The 27,032-nt window shown below is 47.5% G+C and overlaps 1 protein-coding gene across 2 annotated transcripts; it reads right to left on the reverse strand.

Moving 5' to 3' along the window:
- On the reverse strand, positions 1-26,823 carry TMEM51 (transmembrane protein 51). 2 transcript variants are annotated; one of them, XM_048519607.1, is made up of 4 exons: positions 26,596-26,823; positions 19,855-20,032; positions 2,738-3,206; positions 1-1,289 (listed from the first exon to the last, which is right to left on the reverse strand). In XM_048519607.1, the coding sequence occupies exons 3-4, from the start codon at positions 3,076-3,078 to the stop codon at positions 872-874; spliced, it is 759 nt and encodes a 252-aa protein (XP_048375564.1). In that variant the 5' UTR covers positions 3,079-3,206; positions 19,855-20,032; positions 26,596-26,823; the 3' UTR covers positions 1-871. The 2 variants fall into 2 exon arrangements, with proteins under 2 accessions (XP_048375564.1, XP_048375565.1); XM_048519608.1 differs by lacking the exon at positions 19,855-20,032.
- Between the last annotated feature and the right edge of the window lie 209 nt (positions 26,824-27,032).

Here is a 27,032-nt window from a genome sequence, read left to right on the forward strand (position 1 = left end):
TCTGGAGTGCTATTTTTTTTAATATAAAAAGATTTTTTACCTAAGAGGCATACAAAAATGTGTCACATCTTAGAAATATATATAGATAGAAAAAGATTCTTGTCGCTAAGATTCTATCTGACACATACATTAAATGCCTTCCTGAATGTAATTACACAGGATAGGGGAGAATTCCTTTGGGACTCTAGTTCTCACTGAGGAAGCAAATATGGGTTTGGGTTGTAGCATTTCAGGTGAAGACCCCAATAACAAAATAAGACGAGAGATTTCAACCGCTCAGCAGCATTGGGAAACTGCTTCCAGGGTTCAACGCATTTCACACAGATGATCACAGTCATCTGTACAACAGCCCTGTGAGGAAGACAGGTGTTGTTATCCTCAAAAGGCAAACAGACGGAGAGGGTGGACATTCTCTTGGCAAAGTAGTGAGTTTGAGATTTTAAGCCAGCCGGATGACAGCTCTTAGTTACAATGTACAACTCCCATAAGCCGAGTTATAAATATGGGGAGTAGAGGTGATATGCAGTTCAGAAAAAGGGCTAGGGAGTCAAGAATTTCACAAGACGTACCCAAGGCTTTAGGTGTGGCAAAGGTAGTTCTTTGGGACCCAGCTATAGAAAATTTCCCCCTGATATATTTTTTTCCCTACATGCAAGGAATAGTTTCATACAGAGGAAAATTCAATCATTCCGAGTGCTCAGAAGTGATACAACCCTGACCACCTCTGTGCGAAACAGGGCTTAGTTTCTTCAGGGAGCAAGGGCAGGGTCCTTGACAGGTACTTTGAAGAATCTTTGACAATCATCTCATCCTTCAAAATCAAGTATGCAATAGTGTTTTAGACACATATAAACCAGTTCGCTGAGCTGAATTAGGTCTCTTCCCTAGAATCTGGAAGTTTCTTGGAAATGTCTTCATACTGCGGAGGCGGGGTCAGGGGTTCTATTGTTATATGACTCGAACGGTTTCCATCGGGCACGTTTATACGGATGTCTTTGAGGTGGAGCTTCTCAGACTTGATCCTCCGAACTTTCAAAGGCCTGAGCCTTTTGCTCAGGCGAGAACTCCGTCTGTTTGGCTGGCTCTCGGCGTTAGGCCCTCCTTCGGCTGCGGCGGGCGGCCGGGTCGGTGTGTTTTCATCTATCCCAGTGAGAGACTCATATGAGGGGAGTGACATGCTGATTCGTGCGCCCCGGTCCACTTCTCTCAGGTCTGGATAGTCTGTGTTCATGACCTCTTCGTAGCTGGGCACATAATAGCGGGAAGGTGTTTCCTCATCCTCTTCTTGACTGTAAGAGGAGAGTTTTGTACATTAGCTTGCCTCATCTGTACATCATTCACTTCTCCACTCCCACCCAAACAGATGGATTTTTGTACAAAGTAAATTTGAGTTTAGGGCCACAGATTATGGGCCATTAAATAGACCTCCCCAATGACTCAATTGCCATTTTGGGTAATGCTTCAACTAGACATAATTTAGGGCCTTGCAATGTCTCAATCCATAGCAAAAAAGGTGGCCAAAGATCCAACTGGACAGTTAAGCTAGAAAACCATTGGCTATTTAGTTTACTTTGTATAGACACAGCTATATAGATGTGGGTGTGTAATTGTCAGTGTAGCCCCATATGTGGATACTTAAATCTAAACACTGGAATCATGAACAGACATGACAGATCTTTCTGCAACCAGAGAAAAGGTCCCAGGTTTGCAGAAAAATCTGAGTGTCAGACTAGTGAGTTTCTACTGCCCACCTTCGTAGCAACCCTGGAGTTCCTGGGTGATCTTGCATCCAAATACTAACCACGGCCAACCCCGCTTAGCTTCCAAGATCTAGCCTGGGCCATCTGGCTCCTGCTTAATATTGCAGCTACTGCCTCAAGGAGGTGCAATGCAGAAAAAGTCAGTTCTTCGGACCTCTGTCAGCCCCACCTACCTCACAAGGTGTCTGTTGTGGGGAGAGGAAGGGAAAGGAGCTCGTAAGCCACCGTCTGGCCCCATATGTCCCACGTCGGTCTCTGCGCTTGGCAGAGGCCAATTTACTGGAGATCCCCACCCCCTCCATGATGCGGCTGGCCTCCACTAGGGCCAGGGCTTTTACAGCCCTGGCCCCTGCCTGGTGGAATGCTCTTCCTCCAGCTGTCCGGGCCCTGCGGGACCTAAATGAGTTCCGCAGGGCCTGTAAGACTGAGTTATTCCGCCGGGCTTTTGGGGAGGCCGGCTGCTGATGTGCCCATTAACAACTGAGACCCGCTGTTCCCCTCCTGGAGGAGTTAGAGGAGTTTTAATGGTTGAACGCCATCTGTTTTAAATGGTTATGAACCTTGTGCGCTGCATTTTAACTGGTACCAATTTTAGTATTTTATCTTGTTTATCCACTTGTCTGTATTTATGTTGTAAACCGCCCTGAGCCCTCCGGGGGAGGGCGGTATAAAAGTGGAATAAATAAATAAATAAATTAAGTCTCCTTACAAGAGAGAAAGGTGGGGTATAAATCCAAACTCCTCTTCTTCTACTTTAGCACTCTTACTGTTTCATCATGCCGCCTCAGTACATCAGGGGGGAAAACACTCCTTCTCCCTGCTCATTTTATCTAGCTTCCACGTTCAGGCAGCATTTCAATACAGGAAGCAAACACTCTCATTTTACTGGTTATCACTGAGTACCTTATCAGAAGCCCTGGGTTGGATTTTACTCTTTCTTTTTCGAGGAAATTAAAGACCTCAACAGACATGCTCACCTGTCTTCCTGCTGTTGTTGTTCCACCGATGTTTGCTGGTGTATCCTAGAGGTGTACTGGGTTTGGCTTTGCCGCTTTCGGTCCCGGATGCTCAAGCAAACTGAGAATATCAAGAGCAATATCCCTGCTCCAATCAGCACGTAAGCCACAGAAAACGTCTTGCTTTTCAGGATTCCTCCTCCACTGGGCTCAGTCTTATTGCTGTTACCTGTATGGGGCTTATTGGCTTGCCCAAAGCCTGGGACCAAGTTCCATACTGCCATAATGACCCCAAGGACGAGCATCCCGAGTCCGATTGCTGTCAGGGCGTAGTGTGAACCGTTTGATCTGGAGTGGGCCATCGCGTACAACACACAATGTGGATTCAGTCACAGGGGCAATTTAGAACATGTTGCCCATAAATCAGGGGCAAAGTCCAAGCCTGGTAAATATCAGGGCTCCTTCCAAACGCTGGAGTGGAAGAGGATATCTGGGGAAAGGAAAGAGAAAGGAAGAACTCAGTTGGCCTTGTTTAAAATAAACAGATGCCCAAAACAAGGAAAGACACTCCGTGATGGAACATAATCAGTTCCAAATTAAGCACCGACAAGGTACACTTAGTCATGTTTGCTCATGTACTAAAGAAATCAATAAATATCTATCTGTTTAGAAAAAGAGGAGGTGTCTGGATTTATAGCAAACAAAAGCCCCACCTTTTGCTCCAGTAAGGAGACTCAAGGCGGCTTACAAACTGCTTTCCCTTCCTCTCCCCACAACAGACACCTCGTGAAGTAGGTGGGGCTGAGAGAGTTCCAAAGAACAGTGACTGGCTTAAAGTCACCCAGCAGGAATGTAGGAGTGCGGAAACACATCTGGTTCACCAGAAAAGCCTCTGCCACTCATGTGGAGGAGTGGGGAATCAAACCCAGTTCTCCAGATTAGAATCCACCTGCTCTTAACCACTACACCACGCTGGCTCTCAAGAAAGGAAACTTTTAAAAGCCAAGCAGCTGACACACACATTACTGATCCTGGGTTGCATCAGAGCTAGTGGGTCCAAAAAAGAAAAAGAACCAAACCAGTTCACTGGTCGAACTAAAGGCGTTCAGAAGTTGCTGGTGAGGCTAGGAGCAGACCCTGTCTGCCCCAATGCTAGCAATGGCCCACAATCCCTGCTTTCAGCTCCTGAAGGCTCGTCCATTCAAAGCACCATTTTCTCCCTGTTTTATTTTGCTTCAATTTGCAACCGGTTTATGTAAAAAGGAAGGCTCCAGGCAATTTTTAAAACACAGTGTTAACAGCAACAACAACAAGAACACACAAGCAAGTGCAAAACTTGAGAAATAGAATGCAAGCATTAATATAAAAAATGTGAGCACGTGCAATGCAGCACACGTATCAAAATGCCTGACAATAACTGAAGGAGTCGTTGTTCATCCCGCGTCCTTTATTCTTGTCTTCACAGGGTAGACTGAGCTAACCCAAAGAGACGACTGACCCCTATGCTAGTTGGACAAAAGAAGATGCTTAAAAGTAATCCAGCTCTCTGAACATGAACTACCTGGCCATGACAGAAAGCACAAGACGCCTAGCATTAGCCAGAACATGAAGCGTAAGTTGCAATTCATGAGTCACTAAGAATACTGGAGATACCAGCCGTTCTACTAAGGTTGGCCTTGAAGCAAGCCGATGCCATTGCATGCAGCCTTGCGTCAATATCCTTGTTTTGCAAAAGAAGGGGCATGGCTCATATCCTTGTTTTGCACAGTGGAAGAGCATCTGATGTGCACGCAGAAAGTCCCCGGTTCGGTTCTCAGTTTTTCCAGGTGAAAGGATCAGTGATCTGATTCCGCGTAAGGCGCCTTCATGCAGTCATGTGGTCTTACGCCCCTTCCGCACAGGCAGAATAAAGAGTTTTTCTTTTTTAAAAAGTTTTATTATGTAACAAGAATGACAAAAGCAAGTAAAACAAAAGAAACGCAATTATACAGCAATATATGTTTTTACAGTTAAAAACGTTTAAAGCAGTGGTTCTCAACCTGGGGGTCGGGACCCCTTTGGGGGGTCGAACGACCCTTTCACAGGGGTCGCCTAAGACTCTCTGCATCAGTGTTCTCCATCTGTAAAATGGATAAATGTTAGGGTTGGGGGTCACCACAACATGAGGAACTGTATTAAAGGGTCGTGGCATTAGGAAGGTTGAGAACCACTGGTTTAAAGTAACTTAAACCCTACCTATCTGTCTGGTGCAGAATAATGCACTTAAATCCATTTTGACAATTGTTTGCAAGTGGATTTTGCTATTCTGCACAGTAAAATCCAGCTGCAAAGTGCATTGAAAATGGATTGAGAGTGCATTATTCTGCATGTGCAGAAGAGGCCTTAGTAAAACCTGGTGGTGCATGCCTCATATTTTTTTCCAAACCGCTTAATGCAGCTGTATAATACAATCCCAACACAATTTGGGGGGGTGAGGGATGGAAACACCTATACCAGGCGTATGAGCATCAGCAATGCTGAGAAAGAATAGAAGCAAACCCAGTTCACCCGTTAGAGGCTAACACTCACGTGGAGGAGTGGAGAATCAAACCCAGTCCACCAGATTAAAGCCTGCCACTCTTTTCCACAATGCCACGCTGACTAGGCAGTTCCCCCTTTTAACTCAATCCTCCAGTGAAGGATTGGAAAGCACGGCTTCTCAGTTATGAGCGTCCACCTTAATGAACTGGAGGATCAGGAGCTCTGGGTAGCAATCAGGGTGCAGTGCATCTGGGATTCTGGCAGAGAGGCCCAGAATACTTCCAAGACGATAAAGTAATGGGATGAGAAGGAGGCAAGGAAGTAGCCACACAGGCTCTACAAGATGCTGCGGAATTCACGAAAGAATTCGGGGCCAACTAATTTCCCTCTCTGACAATTGCAAAAGATCAGCCGGCATTTGATGCAACAGCCGCCAAAGTTACTGTTGCTTTGCCCAATCGATGACTTGCCCCATTTAGCTAGAGCTGAGGATTACACAGCCCGGAAGACTGCAAGACTCTTTGCCTGCATTAGGTTCCCTGTGACTCCTTTTCTGTCCCCCATGTTTGCTCTGAGGCTAATGAAGGTTTCCTACTGCGCATAAATGGAAAAGCACGGCATGAGCGTTGGCGAGGAGTACGAGTCAAAACAGACATAATGCTGGGAGAACCACAAATGTATGTTTTGAAGCGAAACTGTAGCTGTGCACATAGAGGCCACACAAGGAGAGAAGAGTGGGTTTAAGCCAACCCTCCACAGTTTCACCTAATAAATCCACCTTTCCTACATGCTAATAGCCATAATTTTTCCACCACGTCACAGCAAGAGCTAAATGCACTATGGTTTCATTCCGTATGGTGAAAAGTGTCTTCGAGTCACAGCTGACTTATGGCGACCCTTAAGGTTTTCAAGGTAAGAAACATTTGGAGGTGGTTTGCCATTGCCCGCCTCTGTGTTGGCTGAGAGAGAATTGAGAGAACTGTGACTAGCCCAAGGTCACCCTGCAGGCTTCAAGTGGAAGAGTGGGAATCAAGCCCAGTCCTCTAGATTAGAGTCTGCTGCTCTCAACCACTACACCAATGATGGCGAACCTATGGCACGGGTGCCAGAGGTGGCACTCAGAGCCCTCTCTGTGGGCACGCGCAAACAGAGTGCCCCCCCCCACATCTAGGCTGACCTGGGCCACTGGTCTCGATTATTAGCATTAAACCTAAGACCTAGTTTTGGGGAAGCAGTGTAAGTAACCCTGTTAAGCGCTGTTAAACCCCACTGATTTTCATGCGAAGAACTAAAGCGCAATCCTTTACCTGGGAGTAAGCTCGGTTGCTGGCAATGGGACTTGCTTCTGAGCAAGCCTTCCTAGGGTCGTGATTCACCCGTGGGAAGAGTTGCACGGTTGCTTCAAAGCAAAGCCACCGACTACCACCAAGCTTACTCCCGAGTCACGCACGCCTCGAAGCCAACCGTTTTTTCTAAATTAAAACCTCAGTATTCAGGTTAAATTGCCATGTTGGCACTTTGTGATAAGTGGGTTTGGGGTTGTAATTTGGGCACTCGGTCTCGAAAAGGTTCGCCATCACTGCACTACACCATGCTGGCTCATAGTTCTCAGAAGCAAGAAAAAAGACAGGCAACTGTCTTTTTTCCATTCGGGGTATTAGGAGCACAAGCAGGGGGGATTTGGGAGGGAAGAGGGGGTTTAACCAGGCCCTGCACAGTTCTGCCTATCAAATCCACCTTTCCTACACAGATAATTGGCCTGAGAGGGGAGAAAAAAGACTGACAACTGTCTTTTTTTCCATCCAGGAGTATTAGCAGCGCCATCCGGGTGGATCTGGGAGGGGTTTAACCTGACCCTGAGCAGTTCCACTTGTCAAATCCACCTTTCCAGCAGCCTGTGCCAGCCTGAATCTAGAAATATACCCAAATCGAGGTGTGTGTGTATGGGGGTGGGGGGGCCAGCCTGTTCCATACTCTAGGCACTCTCCCTTGCCATTAAGCTAATTGACTCAAATTTCACACGTTCGCCTAACACAGCTAATGGATGTAATTTCTTCTCCTCCGTCTGATTGATGATGATGACGACAGCGGGCCAAGATGCACTTTTCTTGCTTTTAAGCAGCTAAGTGGCAGTTCACAGGTTAATTACTCCCAGTTTCTCGTAAAACAAGAGCTGGGATTTTGTGTGGTGTTAATTAGGGGCCGGCCTCCTCTCCTGACAATCTTGAAAGTCTAATGAAAGGCACAGAGAGGAATCCATTGCGATCACCACCTCCTCTCCCAACAGAAATCGGAGAGCTGGCAGACATTCCACACCATCACAACAGCTACAGTGTGGAAATGGGAAGGAAGACGGTATGGTATAGCCTGATCTTATTGGAAACTGTATGGTACAGCCCGATCTTATTGGAAGCTGAATGGTATAGCCCAGGGGTCTGTTCGTGGACTACAAATCCAATCAGCCCCTGCCAGCATGGCCAATTGGCCATGCTGGCAGGGGCTGATGGGAATTGTAGTCCATGAACATCTGGAGAGCCGCAGGTTGCAGACCCCTGGTATAGCCCGATCTTATCGGAAGCTAAGCAGGGTCGGTACTTGGGAGGGAGGCCACCAAGGAATTCTCTGCAGATGAAGGCAATGGCAAAACAAAAACAAAAAAACCCTACCCCCTCTTCTCATGTGCCTTGAACGCCTCTAACTATCAGTTAGCCTAGGCTGTGAGAGAATAACAGGACCAAGATCACCTGAGCTTCCACAGTAGATTTGTGGTGGCAAACTCAGAATGAAATGCTTGTATTAAATCATTATTCAACTGATGAAAACCCTAGACAGGTCAGAATGGGGATTCGAAGCTGAGGCTGTTTCCACACGGGTGGAATACAGTGTCCCAGGGACGCTAAAAACAGCGTCCCTGGGGAGGGGTTCGCAACTGCTGTTTCCGAACCTCGCTCCCTGAGCGAGGTTTTTTGGAAACAGTGGCTTCAAACCGCTGCCGTGTGAATGGCAGTGGCTGGAAGGCGCCATTTCCCCCCTTTCCCGAACGCCTTACTGTCCCTCCAACCTTCCGGCATGTCGCCCAGGTCAGGAAACATGCCCCCCCCTGCCCTGTGACTCCAGAGCTGTCGTGCAGGGCAGGGGGGTATGTCCCCTGGCCTGGGCGACGCGCTGGAAGGTCGGAGGTACAATAAGGCGTTTGGACGACGGCACAGCCTCTGTGCAGGCTGCGCCGTCTTCCCTGCCCCTACTGGGACCGTTCGTGCGAACGATCGCGTGGGGTTGCGTCGGCGTCATATACGCCAACGCACCCCCTGAGTGTGGCCGTGCGGAAATGGCCTGAGTCTCCTAGATCCAAATTCAACCCTCTAACTACTACACTATAGGCTGGATGAGGGAGGCATGGCTATTTCATGGTCGTTCGTTTGCTCACTCTCCAAGCAGACTTTTCAAAAGACAAAGTTGCCGTTCCGGTGCCCGCTGAACTCAAACCAAGCCACGTGAACTGCTGCATCTGATAAAGTGCACTCTGACCCATAAAAACTTATGCTGGACAGATTTTTTTAGAAATATTTAAAGCACAGCTGGACTCCTGCTTCATTTTGCAGCATAAGACTAATGGGCCTATCCCCTGAAATGGTTAACACAGAAGTGTAGTAGAGACAACTGAAAACAGGCTCATATGCTCCAGACACAGCGCAACTCCTCATTATTCCAAAGTGCATTTGGAGCAGTGTTTTCCCACCCGCCTCCAAACTATGAGGGAAACATACATTTTTTTAAATGGCTAGCGCATTTCACAAGGCTTGCAGAAGCACTGGCTTGGAAAACAATGCAGGTGATATTCTCCATTTGTGACCGGGAAGAAATGTCCTCCTCCCACGTCAAACTGGCAGGTTCCTTCAAGGATTTGTTCTTCCATCCCCCATAGCAAGCCACTTCCTTTGCTTTTTTCAGAGCCGTTTGGATTGTTCTACTGACCTGTTCCTTGGACGGTGCAAATAGGGCTTTCCCCTCTCCCCTTTAAAAAGGGGAACGCTAACCAATTGCAGATTTCTTGCAGTCGATTAATTAGATCACCCCAACTTACGCATTGCTAAATCGAAGAGAGCAAACAGCTGCCAACTAAACTGATGGGACGCAATGCCCTGAGGCCATCTGGCAGAACTTTCCCATTTAAAGGTCATTTGTGCACAAAGTGACCCCTCCTTGCATGAGGGAAATACTGCAGATCTTTTCTTTAATAACTTTGAGAAGATGTTCTGTAACCTTTGTGCACTAACAGCTCAAAACAACAATTTAAACCACACTTTACCAAGTGAGAAGGAAATTTAAAAAATGCAAAAGAAGAACTTCCGCTCACTCTTTCCTTCTGTTTACCGATTAGTCCTACCCTCTCCTCAGCTACTGCTAAATTTTCCTTCTCCTTTAATTCATTGTGGCTGCATCAAACCCACAACAGCAACCTACCGTATATACTCATGTATAAGTCGAATTTTTCAGCACATTTTTAATGCTGAAAAAGCTCCCCTCGACTTCAATGCGGGTCATTAAAATTTTTGTGTTTTTACTTTGCCGGCCAGCAGGGGGCGCAGTTTTTATGCTATCAATACCAAAATTTCAGGGTACCCCCAGAAGACACTCCTGATGATACCAGCCAAGTTTGGTAAAGTTTGGTTCAGGGGGTCCAAAGTTATGGACCCCCAAAGGAGGTGCCCCCATTCACCATTGTTTTCAATGGGAGCTATTAGTAGATGGGGCTACCCTTTTGAGGGTCCATAACTTTGGACCCTCTGAACCAAACTTCACCAAACCTGGCTGGTCTCATCAGGAGAGTCTCTTTATGATACCAGCCAGGTTTGGTGAAGTTTGGGTCAGGGGATCCAAAGTTATTGATCCCCAAAGGGGTGCCCCATCCCCCATTGTTTACAATGGAAGCTAATAATAGATTTTCCATTTCTGATAATATCCCTCTTAAAATCTAAGTTGGGTTACATTTGGACGTACAGATGATGATGAGGAATCCAGTTTTGAAGGATTTTAACTCTTGTGTTTTAGCTTGGTTGCTGATTGAGCTAAGGTTTTTGACTTTTAAAGTTATTGTTGATACCATATTGTTCTTGTTGACCCTCTTTTCCACTTACAGAGCTAGTTTACTGATTTTCTTTGAAATAAATATTCAAAAACATTTAACCTACTGATGCCTCAATTAATGTAATTTTATTGGTATCTATTTTTATTTTTGAAATTTACCAGTAGCTGCTGCATTTCCCACCCTCGACATATACGCGAGTCAATAAGTTTTCCCAGCTTTTTGTGGTAAAATTAAGTGCCTCGACTTATATGTGGGTCGACTTATACACGAGTATATACGGTAACTCTGGCCAGGGAGAGTTTGGTTTAACCAAAAATTGCACACGCAGAGACATTGTGACCAAATGTCTGGAATTTTATTTTTACTGCCCCCCTTTCCTCCACTTTTTTTTTCAATTTTAGGTTTTCCTGATGAATCTGAGGTTCCCCCTAGGTTTGCACAATCCACACAACAGTCACGGCTGGCCCTGCTGTGCAGATTTAGCTATCTGCAAGGAGCTAGCCCTCTGCAATGATCCTCAGCCGTAAGATGCGTGGAAAGAAAAGGAAGGAACAAAGAAGGAAAGGCAAGAGAAAAAGAGGAAGTTACATCATGACCTGCTAAAAGAAAAAGCGCAGTCCCGGAATATAATTGTGTCGTCTAGGCTGGCTTTTGTCCAAAGAAGACTCGCTCATTACAACCCACAGACGACAAGTCAGGCATGTTTGGAATGTGATGTTTGGAGTGGCGTGGGAAATTAGGTGTTGTCAAACACATGGTTCAAAAGACACACCTAAAATGCAATTCACCAGGACCTCTTACAGCATTAGTAGTTTTGAACCACGCCAAAACAGATAAGTCAGGATCCCACTTGTAGGAATTAGACCACCGGGCTCTGATCTGAGAGGTCCACATTAAGAGTTCTCCACTCTGCCAGGTAAACTTGCTGGGTGAAAGTTGGCCCCCAGAAGTCACATACTCTCCGCCTGACTCACCTCGCAGGGTTGTTGTGAGGACAGAATGGAGAGGAGAACAATAGTAGCCACTTGAATCCTCACTGGGGAGCATGGTGAAGTACAGCATGGCGGAGTGATTAAGAGCAGGTGGACTCTAATCTGGAGAACTGGGTTTGATTCCGCACTCCTCCACCTGAGCGACAGGGAACTGAATTTGTTTCCCCGCTTCTCCTACGGATGAAGCCTGCTGGGTGACTTTGGGCTAATCACTATTTTTAAAAAAATACCCCCAACTGCCTCCCAAGGTGTCCATTGTGGGGACAGGAAGGGAACGGGGTTTGCAAGCTCTCCTTACAGGAGAGAAAGGAGGGAGGATATAAATCCAAATTCTTCTTCCACACATGAAGTAAATATATGAATAAACATTTATCTACGTATTCCCCTTATTTTACCAGGAAACCTTGGGGCAATCTATGAGGGGGGGCGGGGCGCAGAGGGGATGCATTGCTATGGAGAAATTAAAGACAATTGCATTTACTTGATTTCTGCAGCATCCCTTTTGCATGAACGTAATTTCGCATTACCAATCCCCTCCTCCCTGCCTAACTTTCAGGCTGTGATTCATCCCCTTCCTGTTATTCAAGCCGTAGCCTGCCGAGGTAGCTGAACAGAAGGCGAAAAGCAATTCCCACCACTCCCAATCCAACCAGAGTCGGGGATCATCATTCTGAGATTGTTCCTAAGCAACAATACGACACAAGAAGCTTTGAAATGCTCGACTATAGGACCACAACCCTGGTGCTTTGGGTCTATCTTCACCAGTGGTTCTCAACCTGTGGGTCGGGACTCCTTAGGGGGTCGAACTACCCTTTCACAGGGGTCGCCTAAGACTCTCTGCATCAGTGTTCTCCATCTATAAAATGGATAAATATTAGGGTCGGGGATCACCACAACATGAGGAACTGTATGAAAGTGTTGCTGCATTAGGAAGGTTGAGAACCACTGATCTACACTTACAGCTTTTGATCCTGTTTACCCACCTTTCCCCCAGAGAGCCAAGGGTGGTTCTCCTTTCTCTATTTTATATGTATTGAGATCAGGCGTCTCCAACATGGTGCCCACTCACACTTTTTCCTAGGGCCCCTCAATTGTTTTTAGAAAGTAGGTGGGGCCAGGTAGTCCTTTTGCCCAGTTAAGGCTTGTGATTGGCTGTGCAAATTTTTGTTTAAAGTTTGCTTTGGTAGCAGCTGCCACTATTTCACAAGGCTCTTCATTATGCAAATGAAGGTAAGCCACGTGAAAGCAAGAAAATTCTTTAGTTGGGGACCTCTGATTTAGAGGCCGGGCATGCCGCCTCTCCAAAAATTGCTCAAGGTAACTTACAGCCAAGACATTAAAATACACCAGCAAGTCGACACAAGTCAATCCAATTCAAACAAGTCAATGAAAACACGGCAGGGAATAAAAGCAGCATAAAACAAATACAGCAGTCTAAAACAATACTGATAAAAACTGACCTCAGGCTCAGAGCAGACCGTAAAACAGCTTAAAAAAATACAGATCCTGTAGTAAAAACCACGGAGCTGGCTGTGTCTGTCTCCCGTAATAAAATAAAACAGAAGTCCAGTGGCATTTAAAAGACAAGCGACATTTATTCCAGTATGAACTTTCCTGAGTCAGAGCTCACTTCCTCAGATACAAGGGATTTAAAAAAAAAATCATTTCCCTCATTACACGGAAAATTACAGAAAGGGAGGGAGAAACAGGAAGAAGCTGAGCAAAGATGCCTGGTGTCATAAATCAGGTGCGATTCTCTGCTTCCTGGAACTGAAACATTTGGGTACTTATAAGAGAGATCAGAGGTTGTAGCCTCTCAATAAAGTCGGGTAAACAACGCATGAATGAAGACAATTATTTTCTTTATTTACATTATATCTGAAGAAGTAACCTCTGGTTTAGAAAAGCTCAAATTGGCACCAATGTTTTAGTCTCTAGAAGTGCCACTAGAAGTCTATCCCCCCCCCTCCCGCCCCCGTAGTTAAAAGCCTGAGGTTAAGAGAAATATTTTGGCCTGGCAAACTTCAAGAAGGAAGACAATGTAAAGGACATGGCAAAAAAGCTCTGACTCTTTGTGCTCACAAGAACTCTGAGTGGAAGGGTTGGTGAAGAGATAGTGGCAGGCCCAGAGGCATAGCAAGGGGGAAAGCGCCCAGTGCACCAGTGCGTCCTCTGCCCCCGGAACACCCTCACCACACCCCCACAGAGGCGTGTGCCCGGTGCGTTGTGCCCTTCCGCCCCCTTGGAGCTACGCCTTTAGTCAGGCCCAAGGTCACCTGGCGAGTTTCAAGTCTGACCGAGTCAGGATTTGAGAGCCCAGTTCTTTCCCAGCCTGCATCAATGGATGAAAATAGAACAACAGCTAATTAACTTTATCTATTGATCTGCAAACACTTCCTCGCCTGCTCATCTTAAGGAAACTCTAACGCGCCACGGTCAAAGAGGCTGTTTACGAATCTGGGTATACCCAGTGTTGGCGATGACGCTCCCGAAAGCTTGCATTTCATCTACTGCCATGCCATTGTACTTGAGTTCGAGCAGCTATGCCAAAATATTTGCAGTTTTATTTACACAACACATCTAATGATCTCCTGCTCCTTTGTCCAGAAAAGCAACAAGCCGGACAAGGCAGACATTCCCTCCAGCAATACAAGAAGGGAGGCGAGGGTTTTGTTTCCTGGCTGAGAGCATCGATGTACAACGAAGAGCTCGGGAGAAGGGCTCGTGCAAACCCAAAGGTTGGGAGCAAAGCATTAAAGATGCATTTTGACAGGCTACAGCTTAATTTTCAGCCTGTTTTCTTTCTTTTTTTAAACTCCTTAACCAGCACAGTAAAAGGAATGGCAAACTCAAACTATCGCTTTCTGGGGAACAGGGCTGGATACCTGCCCCTTCAGCCATGTTACCTGTCCTGGGAAATAAAAGGCCTTTGTAGGCTCAGGTTAGAGTTGCCAGGTTCTGAATTGGGATTTTCCTAGAGATTTGGGGCATGGAGTCCGGAGAAGGTGGGGTTTGGGGAAGGGAGGCACCCCAGCAGGGTATATTGCCAGAATCTACTCGCCAAAGCAGCCATTTTTCCCTCAGGGGAACTGATCTCTGCATTCTGGGGATCTGTTGTAATTCCGGGAGATCTCCCAGCCTCACCTGGAGGATGGCAAACCTAATTCAAGTAGCTAAATCGGGTCTCTGACCTGCTTCCCCCCACACCACTGTAATCGCTCAACACCTTCTCCCTGTTCTTATATTAACTTCCTCTTCCTGTTCCCAGACATGATCTAATGCAAGAAAAAGACTCACACGGTCAGCATGCCCACGTCACTCCTCACCACGGCCGTCACCCGATCCCGCAACCTTTCTCTTAGTTCTGTTTCCCTTTCTACACCTTTCAGGGACAGGCAGGAGCTGCAGGGAGGCCAGATAAAAATCTAGACCTGGACAGCACGTCTGTCAGCTCAGGGTTTTCAAAACTAGCAGCTTAGCTGGAGCCGGAGCCACTTGAAACTCTGTTCAATTGTACAGGCCTGTTACGGATACCAAGCATGGCCATCCCACAGGGCTGTCAATCAAAGCAGAGCTGATGCTAAGTATGCAAAACAGATGTCTAGGATCAGACCAAACATCCCTCTAGTCCAGCCTCCATCCTCTCAGTGGCACACAAGCAGGGCTCAAAAGCCAAAGCCTCTTCCTGTTGTTGTTTCCTCGTTTGCAACTGTTATTCGGAGGTATTCTCCCTCTGAACATGGAGGCTCTATTTAGTCTTCATGGCCAGTTGTTGTTGGTAGAACCCCTTCCTCCCTGAATCTTTAGTCTGAAAAGTTTTCAAAACATTTTCACCACTGTGCAATCTATTCAATACTTTTTCCATGCCTCGTCACCCCTGAACTTTCTTCTTGGCCCCATTTTCTATCATGTCGCTCAAGTTCACTCCATTCCTTCTCAACTGATTATTTTCAACATTTCTGTTTTTTTAAAAGCTTCCTTTTAACTCCTTAACCGGCACAGTAAAAGGAAAGTAAAAGCTTCCATTACACAAGCTATGGGGAATCGCAGCCAAGGCATCGAAGCATCGATTCCACGGAGAATTTTTTACAAACGTAAAAAAACATAAAATGGCAACCAGGAATCATTTCAAAGAGTGCGGACAAACAGAGGGGGAGGGGGAATCGAAAACGTTTCGCGAGCGTTCTGCAATTGTTTTCGAGGATTGGTGCAGAATAGGTCAATGAGGTAAGCAGTGACAGCTGCTGATTCTTCTTGTCATAACTCACTTACCGTATATACTCATGTATAAGTCGAATTTTTCAGCACATTTTTAATGCTGAAAAAGCTCCCCTCGACTTATATGCGGGTCATTAAAATTTTTTTGTGTGTTTTACTTTGTCGCCAGCAGAGCGCAGTTTTTATGCTAGAGGCACCCTTAGAAGACTTCCCTGATGATACCAGCCAAGTTTGGTAAAGTTTGGTTCAGGGGGTCCAAAGTTATGGACCCCCAAAGGCAGTTCCCCATCCCCCATTGTTTCCAATGGGAGCTAATAGTAGATGGGGCTACTGCCCTTTGAGGGTCCATAACTTTGGACTCCTTCTGAACTTCACTGAAACCCGGCTGGTCTCATCAGGAGAGTCTCTTTTATGATACCAGCCAGGTTTTGGTGAAGTTCGGGTCAGGGGATCCAAAGTTATTCACCCCAAAGGGGATGCCCCATCCCCATTGTTTACAATGGAAGCTAATAGTAGATTTTTCATTTCTAATAATATCCCCTTAAAATCTAAATTGGGTTACATTTGGACATACAGATGATGATGAGGAATCCAGTTTTGAAGGATTTTAACTCTTGTGTTTGAGCTTGGTTGCTGGTTGAGCTAAGGTTTTTGTACTTTTAAAGTTATTGTTGATACCATATTGTTCTTGTTGACCCTCTTTTCCACTTACAGAGCCAGTTTACTGTTTTTCTTTGAAATAAATATTCAAAAACATTAACCTATTGATGCCTCAATTGATGCTGCATTTCCCACCCTCTAATTTATACGAAGTCAATAAAAGTTTTCCCAGTTTTTTTATGGGTAAAAATTAGGCTCGACTTATATGAGGCCTCCACCTCGACACCCAGTATATACGGTACTCAAAGCTTGGTAGATGCTGATGCCTGATACCGGCCCACTGGAGTTCCCAACAAACACCTGCCTAGACTAATTTTTGAGAACTGTTTTGCCTCTCCAGCTGGAAAGTTTGCCTCTGGCCCCAGTCAGTCTGCTGGAAAATAGCCTGATTCTTGCAAAGAACCATTCACCTTGCAGATGAAACAGGAGCCCTCCAGTTCATGATAACTATATTGCCTGCCGAGAAAAAATCCGGTCAGAACCGCCACCTCTTTAGTCAGGTTGAAGGAGAAATTCAGACACACACATTGGGAAGTATTATGAGTAAAAAAGTATTATGAGTAAAAAAAAAATTTCTAAGCTTGGTTTAATAATTGCTACACTTTTTCAAAGCTGATGAAAGAACATCTTGACAGACCTCTCAAAATAGGTCACTGTTATGCTTACTTTAAAGCAGTGATGGCGAACCTATGGCACAGGTGCCAGAGGTGGCACTCAGAGCCCTCTCTGTGGGCACGCAAGCACAGAGTTTGCCGTGTGGGGGGGCATGCTTCTGAGCGAACCTTCCTAGGGTCGTGATTCACCCGTTTGAAGCATTGCATGGTTGCTTCAAAGCAAAGCCACCAACTACCACCAAGCTTACTCCCGAGTAATGCGTGCCTCGGGAGTAAAGTAAACTAAAACCTCAGTATTCAGGTTAAATTGCCATGTTGGCACTTTGCGATATATAAGTGGGTTTTGGGTTGCAGTTTGGGCACTCGGTCTCGAAAAGGTTCGCCATCACTGCTTTAAAGAGTGGGAAGTAAAGGGGAAATAAATATTTACCTCAGCTGAGATTGGAACTCTGTTTCCCTGCTGTCCCTTCAACCCAACACATTATTCTCTGCACAATTTACACATTAAATGTTGGATCCTACGCGGTGTGAGTTATAACAACTCTTGTCGATTATTCTGCGCTTTCAGAATGCCTCTCATCCATTATCCTGCTGCAGTCTTTACAACAGTGTGCAAGGTAGGCCTGTATAATATTGTCTCCACACTGTCGTTGTGGGGCTGAAAAAGTGACATACCTAGAGTTATCTAGTGAGTGCCTGGCAGAGGCAGGATTTGAATCAAGAGCCTTGTGGACCAATCCTCATTCTCTTGTCTGCATGCCACACCGCTCATTTACAGAATGAAACCAGATCTCACCCAACATTTCTCGTTGCCACCCACAGCCTGAGTCATCCCAACCGATTAGCAAAATGAAACGGCACAAAATTACAACTAGTTTCAAAAACAAACCGGGATTTCTTCCCTCACTTTTTGCATTCTGAAGTATTTCTGCTTTTAAAGGTCACCGCGAATAAACCATTTTTGTCAGTATCCCCGTGGCCAGAAATTTTCTGAAGCGGTTTTTTCAGAAGTTAAGTCTTCTAAAGCCCATCGACGCAGAAGAGAAACAGCAGCACCGGCAAATATTTAAAATTCAAATATGTAAGGAGTCATGGGTACAGTCCATCGAGATAAATTGGTGGGGCGAAGATAACAACTTGGAAAACAATCGTCACATGACTTATTTAAAAGGGTAACTTGCAAAAGGGTTTCATGCATCATCCAGCACAGGTTGTGGCGGAGAACTTTTAGAAAAGTTAAAAGTTACAAAATGAGTCATCAACACATCTGAAAAAAACAGTTCTATTAGAACTGGGTGAAATCCAAATACCTCCCTGGATGACTGAGGCTAGCCTGATCCTGACAGATTTTGGAAATGAAGAAGAAGAGTTTGCATTTATACCACACCTTTCTCTCCTGTAAGGAGACTCAAGGTCGCTTACAAGCTCCTTTTCCTCCCTCTCCCCACAACACACCCCTTGTGAGGTAGGTGGGGCTGAGAGAGTTCCAAAGAACTGTGACTAGCCAAAGGTCACCCAGCAGGAATGTAGGAGTGCGGAAACACATCCGGTTTGCCGGATAAGCCTCTGCCACTCAGGTGGAGGAGTGGGGAATCAAACCCGGTTCTCCAGATTAGAATCCACCTGCTCTGAACCACTACACCACGCTGGCTCTCAAAGCAGGAGACCTCCAAGGAAGTTGAAGTCTGTGAAACTGTGAAACAGAGGAAGGCAACGGCAAACCCCCTCTGTTCAACTCTTGCCTAGAAAACCTTACGGGGGTTGTCGTAAGCTGGCTGCAACTTGACGTAACTTTCCACCAATAAAAAGCTCAAACGCAAAGAAGCCTGAAGTCAAGCCCAACCCTTTATCAGATGGTTGTACTCCAACTTGCCTTCCCTTGGTGCTATGTTGTCCGCTGCCTTATCACGACTTGCCCATTTTTATTCCGTCCTCCACCTGCCCACCCACCCAGGCCGTTTCTGCATTGAGCGGTTGGGATCACCGGTATCTGGGTTCCCGAATCGCTCGGCATTACGGTCCCAGAAACAGCCGGAAAGACGCCGGGGATTGCCGCTCAAAAGCCGATTTGTCCGTCCGTTCGTCGCCGTCAAGCCTGGGGACACGCTCTTCCGCGCTGCAGTGCCCGCGTCGCAGGGCAGGGGGGGCGTCCCCAGGCCTTCGGCGATGCCGGACGGCCACGGTAGAGGGCGGAAGGGCCTTTGGTCGCTAGCTGCGGAACGCAGCGGCTCCAAGCTGCCGTTTTCCATAAACCTCTCTTCCCAAGCTGCGCCCCCTGTGCGAATGGCTCCCTGGGGACGGCGTTTTTGCCATCCCCAGGGCGCCATAATCCGCCCGTGCGGAAAGGGCCCCACAGAATGTCTGCCAAAAGGCAGCAATGTACACGGAACTCCTACTGGATGGGCAAGCTCCATTAGTCCACCGCAACAAAATAAAACCAGAGTTCAGTGGCACCTTCATGACTAACGATATTTATTCCAGCTTACACTTTTGGGAGTCACAGTGCGCTTCATAAAACGCACGGTGTTGCTCTGTCTGTTAGGTTGCTCCTTCTGCATTTGCGGCAGAAAGATCAGCGGGTGAGTTTCAAGCTGGTTTAAATCAGGAGCCAATCAAGAGACGAAAGATATTTGCAGGGCCACTCGGAGCAGAGCTGCACTCTTCTAAATCCACGGACCCAGAAGCATACAACTATCTTTAGGGTGGTGCTGTCCTACACAGGAGCCCGATCCAAGAAGCATCTGAAAGCTAGCCCCACTATGATCTTCAAGCTTTTTATTTTGAAAAGATGCTCGCAAGACTGGTAACCATCTTGCCCGGAATTCATTTCCGCTTTCCTCCCTTGCGGACCCAGTCAATATGACCCCACGCTTCCCATGCCACCTGTCTTCATCCTGATCCAAACGTACCTCCTGTTTCATTTCTTTGTAAACGCTGCATTTGTGCGATCACAGTCATCAGCGTCCCAATAAACTTGATACGGCAGGGGAGAAACAGCAGGGGAGAAAAAGACTTTTAGGCAGGATTACAACTAGACAGATTTACCTCTTGCTTAGGGCTCTGCAATCAGAACGAAGAGTCCTCTGCATTTATCTAGGGCTTTTGGGACGAAAAGCGCTCCCCAGCGATCTTCTCGTCATAATCCTCACGACAGTCTTGCGAAGTGGGGCAACACAATCAGCTCCATATTAGAGGACATTTCAACAGCCGAGTGCAAACCTCACTAGGCAGGAGCGGGAAGGAGAAAGAAAAAGATTTCAGTAGTAAAGGAAACACAGCACAATGACTTGGAGACGGAACGAGGGCCTCAGCCCAGAACAAATGGGGAAGTCCTGTTGGATTACATGCAAAGATTTCATGAAAGAAAACAAGACAGGGGAGAGCAATTAATTGATGAAGAGGCAGCCTAGCGAACCTCAACTGAGCTTTGCAGTATCTGAACCGGATTGAATGAATCACTGACGATTTGGGGACACCCTTAAGGGCAGAAATTATATGCAGCACAACTAGCCCCTTTTTAAAAAAAAAAATGAGAAAATAACACAAGAGTAATGCCTTTTTCAGACCAACTAAAAAGGTACAAAGGAGGGAGCAGGTTTTTGAGTCAGCCAGGTCTCTTCTCCAGGCAGGATGTTAAAGGGGAAGAGCGGGGAAAGACGTCTTTTTGGCAGGAAGAGCTTGTAATTGTCTTGTGATACGGCAGAGGGCACGTGTCACAGTCAAACCCTGCCAGATTCCCCCCAAAATCTCAAGTTGCCCCAAAAACTACTGGGACAAACAGAATCTCTGTCAGATCTCCAAGGAATCTCCAAGGTGCACTAACTTTTACCAAGACAAAGAGGCAGGGACTGCTCTCCCTTTGAAAACAGAAAAGCCCATCGTGATACTGCTCTGTGTCACAAATTCCTCACTTGCCTTGCAGACAACTGCCTGGTCCAGAAGGTGGAAGAGGCAACAAGGGAACTGACTATTTTAGATCTGCTCTTAACTAATAATAATTGCCTAGTTAATGGGACAGAAGTAGTGGGATCCTTAGGCAAGAGTGACCATGTTCTCCTGGAGTTTGTTATACAGTTTGATTCTGCACTCCTCCAAATGAACTCTGCCGGGTGACCGTAGGCCAGTTATAGTTTTCTCAGAACTCTCCTTGCCCACATGGAGGCAGGCAATGGCAGACCATCTCCAAAAGTCTCTTGCCTTGAAAACCCTACGAGGTCGCCCTAAATCAGTTGTCACTTGATGGCACACACACGCACACACACACCACATCCAGAGGCAGTAAACCTCTGAAAACCAGTGCTGGGAGAAAACATCAGGGGAAGACCTTGGCCTCTATGTCCTGTTTGTGGGTTCTTGCGGGTAGATGCTTGGCTGCTATTTGAAATAGGAAGCTGAACTAGACGGACCACCAGGCTGGTCCAACAGGGCATTTGTCATGCTCATAACAGCTATATTTTGGCTCTAGAACAGTGGTTCTCAACCTGTGGGTCGGGACCCCTTTGGGGGTCGAACGGCCCTTTCACAGGGGTCGCTTAAGACTCTCTGCATCAGTGTTCTCCATCTGTAAAATGGATAAATGTTAGGGTTGGGGGTCACCACAACATGAGGAACTGTATTAAAGGGTCGCAGCATTAGGAAGGTTGAGAACCACTGCTCTAGAAGAAGAAGAGTTTGGATTTAGATACCCCTTTCTCTCCTGTAAGAAGATTCAAAGGGGTTTACATTCCCTCCCCCCCCTCCCACAACAAACACCCTGTGAGGTGGGTGGGGCTGAGAGAGCTCCAAAGAACTGTGACTAGCTCAGCTGGCATGTGTTGGAGTGCACAAGCTAATCTGGTTCACCAGATAAACCTCTACAGCTCAAGGGGCAGAGCGGGGAATCAAACCTGGTTCTCCAGACTAGAGTGCACCTGCTCTTAACCACTACATCACGTTGGCTCACCAGAGGATTTCTCCCCAGTATCTGATAGCATCCCTGGAACTGTATGAAGCTTGCTTACTCATGCTGTCTGGAACACCGCACTCCTTCCAACTTGTGGCATGCGTTACAATGTGAATTGCACAGATTTGGGTGCTATAGCTATAGTTAGTCAGCGGCTGCCCATTGGGTCCCTTCCAGTTCTGAGACGAACCAATACATTTCCTGACTTACACGCGAGCGGCTCAAAGACGGGTTACAACTTCCAGCGTACGCCTCTAAACCAGTTCCTCCAGAAACGGCCGACGAAAGCTGATCTACTGGTTCCATTTGAAAAAACAAATCAAACGTTTGCGCCTCTAACTTCCTTTTTTTTTTAAAGTTAATAGCCAGAGCAACTTGGGAGAAAATATTCCTGTTGTATGGGTGGGCGTGCTTAGAACAGATGCAAAAATCCGAGCACAAAAAATGGATCTCTCTAAAGATCGCTAACTGGTTTTTCTACTCCAGAGGAGGGAAAACCTGTTTGGGTTTTGTTCTCTCTTTCTTTTTCAAAATGGGTGATCTTCAGTTATGGCTCTAGTACAATTCATCTCTAATTACACTCTCAAATCTACTGACAAGGTCACCGGTTGCTCCATAGAACAGGCAGCAAACCTTGGCTTTATCTGTGACTCTTCTCTCCCACTGGCTCCCCATATTCAGCCCATCAGATTTTTCCTCCTTCAATACTACAAATACGGTCTTGTCTCCTGACCCACCAGCTCCTGTTCCAGTCATCTCTTGCCTTGACTGCTGCAGAGCTGCACAGTTGCGTCTGGAGCCGCTTTCCTTTATCCAGCGTTCTTCAGTCACCCAAATCCTTCAGCTCTCTCCGCGCTCCGACCACAGCGTGTAAGGGCTCTCTTTTAGCCCTTACAACGGTTTCCTGACTGCTCCTGGATTCACCCCAAACTTATTGTCCTTATGCACAGCAAGATGAAGAGTTTGAATTTATACCCCACTTTTCTCGACCGCAAGGAGTCTCAAATTCCATCAACGGTGTGCAGATCTCCTATCTATATTTACACCTGCATTTCTCTCCAGTGGGAACCCAGAGCAGCTTACAACATTATTCTCCTCTTGTGGTAGTGTAGTGGTTAGGAGCAATGGACTCTCATCTGGAAGAATCGGGTTTGATTCCCCACTCCTCCAGATGAACGGTGGACTCTAATCTAGTGAACCAGGTTTGTTTCGCTGCTCCTCCACATGAAGCCTACTGGATAACCTTGGGCAAGTCACAGTTCTCTCAGAACTCCTGCAGCCTCACCTACCTGACAAGGTGACTGTTGTGGGGAGAAGAAGGGAAAGGATTTTGATTGCCCCTTTGAGAGTATTTACAGGAAAGAAAGGCAGGGTGTTAATTCAAATCCTTCTTCTTCCTCCTCCATTGAATTCTCACAACAACAAACCTGAAACGCTGAAACACTGGTGCAAATTCACCCAGTGAGCTTCTATGGCTGAGTGGGAATTTGAACCCAGGCCTCCCGAATCCTAGACGGACACTCTAACGGTAGAAAAATGCCATCTCTCATCTCACTTCATTATGCTAACCACCAGGGATAATTGTCTTTCAGTACAATTTATTCTTTTGCTAATTTGATGTGACAGGGAGCTTTATTTTAAATGATTCCACCTCTTGGATATTTTCACTCATTCGTAAAACAAAACAAAACGATGAAATTAATACAGTCAGGCAAAGAAAGCAGATTTGATTCATTCTTTCTGAGGCTTTCCCCCCATTGATGCAACCAACCCCTGTAACCACCGTTTACTAGAAACACTGTTGCTTTTCAGACCATAATGTTGACCACTTAAACCACCACAATGAGATAATAACCAGTGGAGGCCTACAGCTCCTAAACTGAGTCACTGTGCCACAAATAAATTATCCCAGATTGCCACAGGCAAAGTTCCTACCGCTTTAAGGACGGGGAATTTCAGCTGAAGCAACTTTTCTCCAACCCTCGGGAAAAATAAACATCTGCCAAGCTTCCCAGCTAGAAAAGGGGAAGGTGTCCTGCTAGAGTGGTTTCCCTCTCTCTCGTAGTAGATGTCTGCCGTCATTTCCTTCCAAAGCTAACCACAGTCTGGTTTGGGAGAAGGCATTGTAAAGTGCCAGGAAGTCACATCCGACTTATGACAACTGCAATAAGGGGTTTTCAAGGTGGGCGAGAAGTCAAGGTGGTTTGCCATGGCCTTTCTCCCAAGATTCTTCCTTGGAGGTCTCCCTTTCTAGTATGGCCTACACCATACTGTCTTCCTTCCCAAGAAAGTATAGGGGGCACAATTTTATATTCACTACACCAGCGTGGTGAAGTGGTTGAGAGCAGGTGGATTCTAATCTGGAGACCCCGGTTTGATTCCCCACTTCTCCACATGAGTGGTGGAGGCTTGTCTGGTGAACCAGATGTGTTTCCAAACTCCTACATTCCTGCTGGGTGACCTTGGACTAGTCACAGTTCTCTCAGAACTCTCCCAGACCCACCTGCCTCACAAGGTGTCTGTTGTGGGGGGAGGAAGGGAAAGGAGCTTGTAATCCACCTTGAGTCTCCTTACAGGAGAGAAAGGTGGAGTATAAATCCAAAACTACTCTTCTCCTTGCTTTGAGCACAAAATTAGTTAAGTTATGTCTCTGCCTCCCCACATTGGAATTGAAAAGCTTATTGCCACTGACATGAGCTGTCGCCTGAAGTCAGGATAGCTTTTAGCTACGGGTGGACCCACGTGGTGAAATACGACTCCAACTCCTAAATGTTTGATCTAGCTTCTAGAGTCCAAGAAACGTTGTATTGCAAAAGGCTTTCAAGGCTGGAATCCACTGGCTACTGCGGGTTTTCTGGCCTGTGTGGCCGTGGTCCGTTGGTTTTGGCCAGGGGTCTTCAAACTATGGCCCTCCAGATGTTCATGGACTACAATTCCCATCAGTCCCTGCCAGCATGGCCAAGTGGTAGGGCTCATGGGAATTGTAGTTATGAACCTCTGGAGGGCCATAGTTTGAAGACCCCTGGTTTTGGCTCTTAATGTTTCTCCCACATCTGCAACGTCTTCAGAGGCGTGCCAGATAAGCAGCGTCATGGAGAGACGCACATCTTGTTGTGCCATGCCTCTGAAGATGCCAGCCATAGATGTGGGTGAACGGTTAGGAGCCAAAACAACCTGACCGCAGCAATGCAACACGGGGAACCCACAACGGCCAGCTGTGCCAGATGCACCCATGGGCTGGACAGACCAAAGCCGAGGGTCTCCAAATCTAGGGGAACCTCGCCAAGGGGTATAATATTTTTGACACCGTTATAAGCCTTTCTTACACATTCATGCATCTTGTTTCAATCTTTAAGGTACTTAACAGCAACGCCTTATGTCCTTTAGAGGAGGAATTGGAATTGTGGAAATGCTCTGGCTTTACTCAATTTTGTTTAAAACAATCTTCTATCTTCCTCTATTTGTAAGGATGGAGAACTGGATTGGGGGGATTGGATTAGGAGGGGATTGGCTTGGTTCCATTGGGAGGTGCCTCACAAGAGGAATAGCCCAGGGCCTCTCTTCATTTAAATCTGGCACTGCCAGCCATAGATTTGTGTGAATCTTGAGCAGCCAGAACTACCAGACCGTGGCCACACAGCCCGGGGAAACCAGTAACAGCCAGTCCAGGAAATGATATCAAGGCCTTCTCCTACAAGCACCCCAAATCAGTGGAGGGGGGGGGGAGGGCTCACTTGTTCAGGGATCATGCAATTAAATATTTTTCCTTGCCCCAAACAAGCCCTCCAAAAGAAGAAAAGTTTGGATTTATACCCCACCTTTCTCTCCTGTAAGGAGACTCAAGGTGGCTTACAAGCTCCTTTCCCTTCCTCTCCCCACAACAGACACCTTTTGAGAGGCAGGTGGGGCTGGGAGAGTTCTGAGAGAACTGTGACTAGCCCAAGGTCACCCAGCAGGAATGTAGGAGTGCGGAAGCACACCTGGTTCACCAGATAAGCCTCTGCCACTCAGATGAGGAGTGGGGAATCAAACCCGGTTCTCCAGATTAGAATCCACCTGCTCTGAACCACAGCACCACACTGACTCTCGTAGTGAAGTGGTTGATGTGCCATGCCGGAGAGCAATAGGTTGGTTAAGGATCTGGCCAGGCTCAGTAGGAAGCTGCAAGATCAGCCTCCCGGAACAGAGGCTGCAAGGAGAGATCCAGGCAGGTCCGGGCAGGGCAAAGTCCGGGAAGCCTGGCGAGGAAGGTCCCTCCCAGCAAGGCAAACAGCGCCATGGCGGAAAGGAAGTCCCCGAGCGGTCCTGGGCTGGCGCTGCGCCCCCGGAGCTAAGCGCAAAGGGACCGCAAAGGACGCGCAACAGGCGGCTGCGCCTGGACAAGCTCGGGGATCTCGTTCCCCCCCCCCCCCACCTTCCCTTCCCGCCGCCCCATCTGGGGGAACAGGAGGGGGAAGCCCCGCATGGACCTGCTCGTCCAACTCGGGGCACACCGGTTCGGTCCCCGCCTCCGGTGCCCCGAGAATGGCTGCGGGGTTTTTGAAGGGGGAGTTGTTGGTTGCAATTTCAAACTTGAGCCCCGGACTGAGCGAGGCGTTCCCAGTCGGGGCGGGACTGCTCGGCGCACGTCGGAAGGGGTTCAGACACGTGAACCGACTCCCAGCCCCGTCTCGCTGGCGCAGCTGGGGACACCCTCCTCTGGGAAACCCAGCCCGGAGCGCGAGAGGGTGAGCCCCCTTCACATGGCTTGGGGGAGCCCCCCCCTCTCTCTGGGAGCCCCTCCGCGCCCCTCCGGCCAGGGATTCCCCGGGGGACGGGAGATAAGTGCCCTCCGGTTGGCTTACCTGCCCGGCGGCGCGGCTCATGGTCCCAGGCGGGCTCCCTCCGGGGCGCAGGGCACGGGGTGGCCCGGTGGCAGAGAGGCGGAAACCACCCCCTCTCCCACCCCCGGCCTGCCTGGCCCGCCCACCTTCTTCGGGCCACCCCGAGCGGAGCCACCCTCTTCGGCCGAGCGGCGCCCCGAGCTCCAGGAGGCGGAATGCGGAAGGAATCGCCCGCCTCCCCGCCGCCCAGGGCCGGTGCGCGCCCAGGAAGAGAGCGGGCAGCCGCTGAGAGAGAGGGCTGGGCTCCGAGGCGGCCGTCTGCTTAAGGAGGGAAGGGAGGGAGAGAAAGGAACAAAGGAGAGAGAGATAAAGGCTGGGGAAGAAAGAAGAGAGCGAGAAAGAGAGAAAAGGGAAGAAAAGACGGAGAGAACGAACAGAAGAGGGAAAGGATCAAAGGC

The sequence above is a fragment of the Sphaerodactylus townsendi genome, linkage group LG16 (assembly GCF_021028975.2).
Source record: "Sphaerodactylus townsendi isolate TG3544 linkage group LG16, MPM_Stown_v2.3, whole genome shotgun sequence".
In the NCBI taxonomy this organism is placed as follows: Eukaryota; Metazoa; Chordata; class Lepidosauria; order Squamata; family Sphaerodactylidae; genus Sphaerodactylus; species Sphaerodactylus townsendi.

What these genes read in the sequence shown, in the direction of transcription:
- TMEM51 (XM_048519608.1), bottom strand. Translation starts at nt 3,078, where the DNA reads ATGGCCCACTCCAGATCAAACGGTTCACACTACGCCCTGACAGCAATC. An exon ending in CAACAACAGCAGGAAGACAG is followed by an intron (nt 1,290 to 2,737) that starts GTGAGCATGTCT and finishes CTCCTCTTACAG; the next exon opens with TCAAGAAGAGGATGAGGAAA.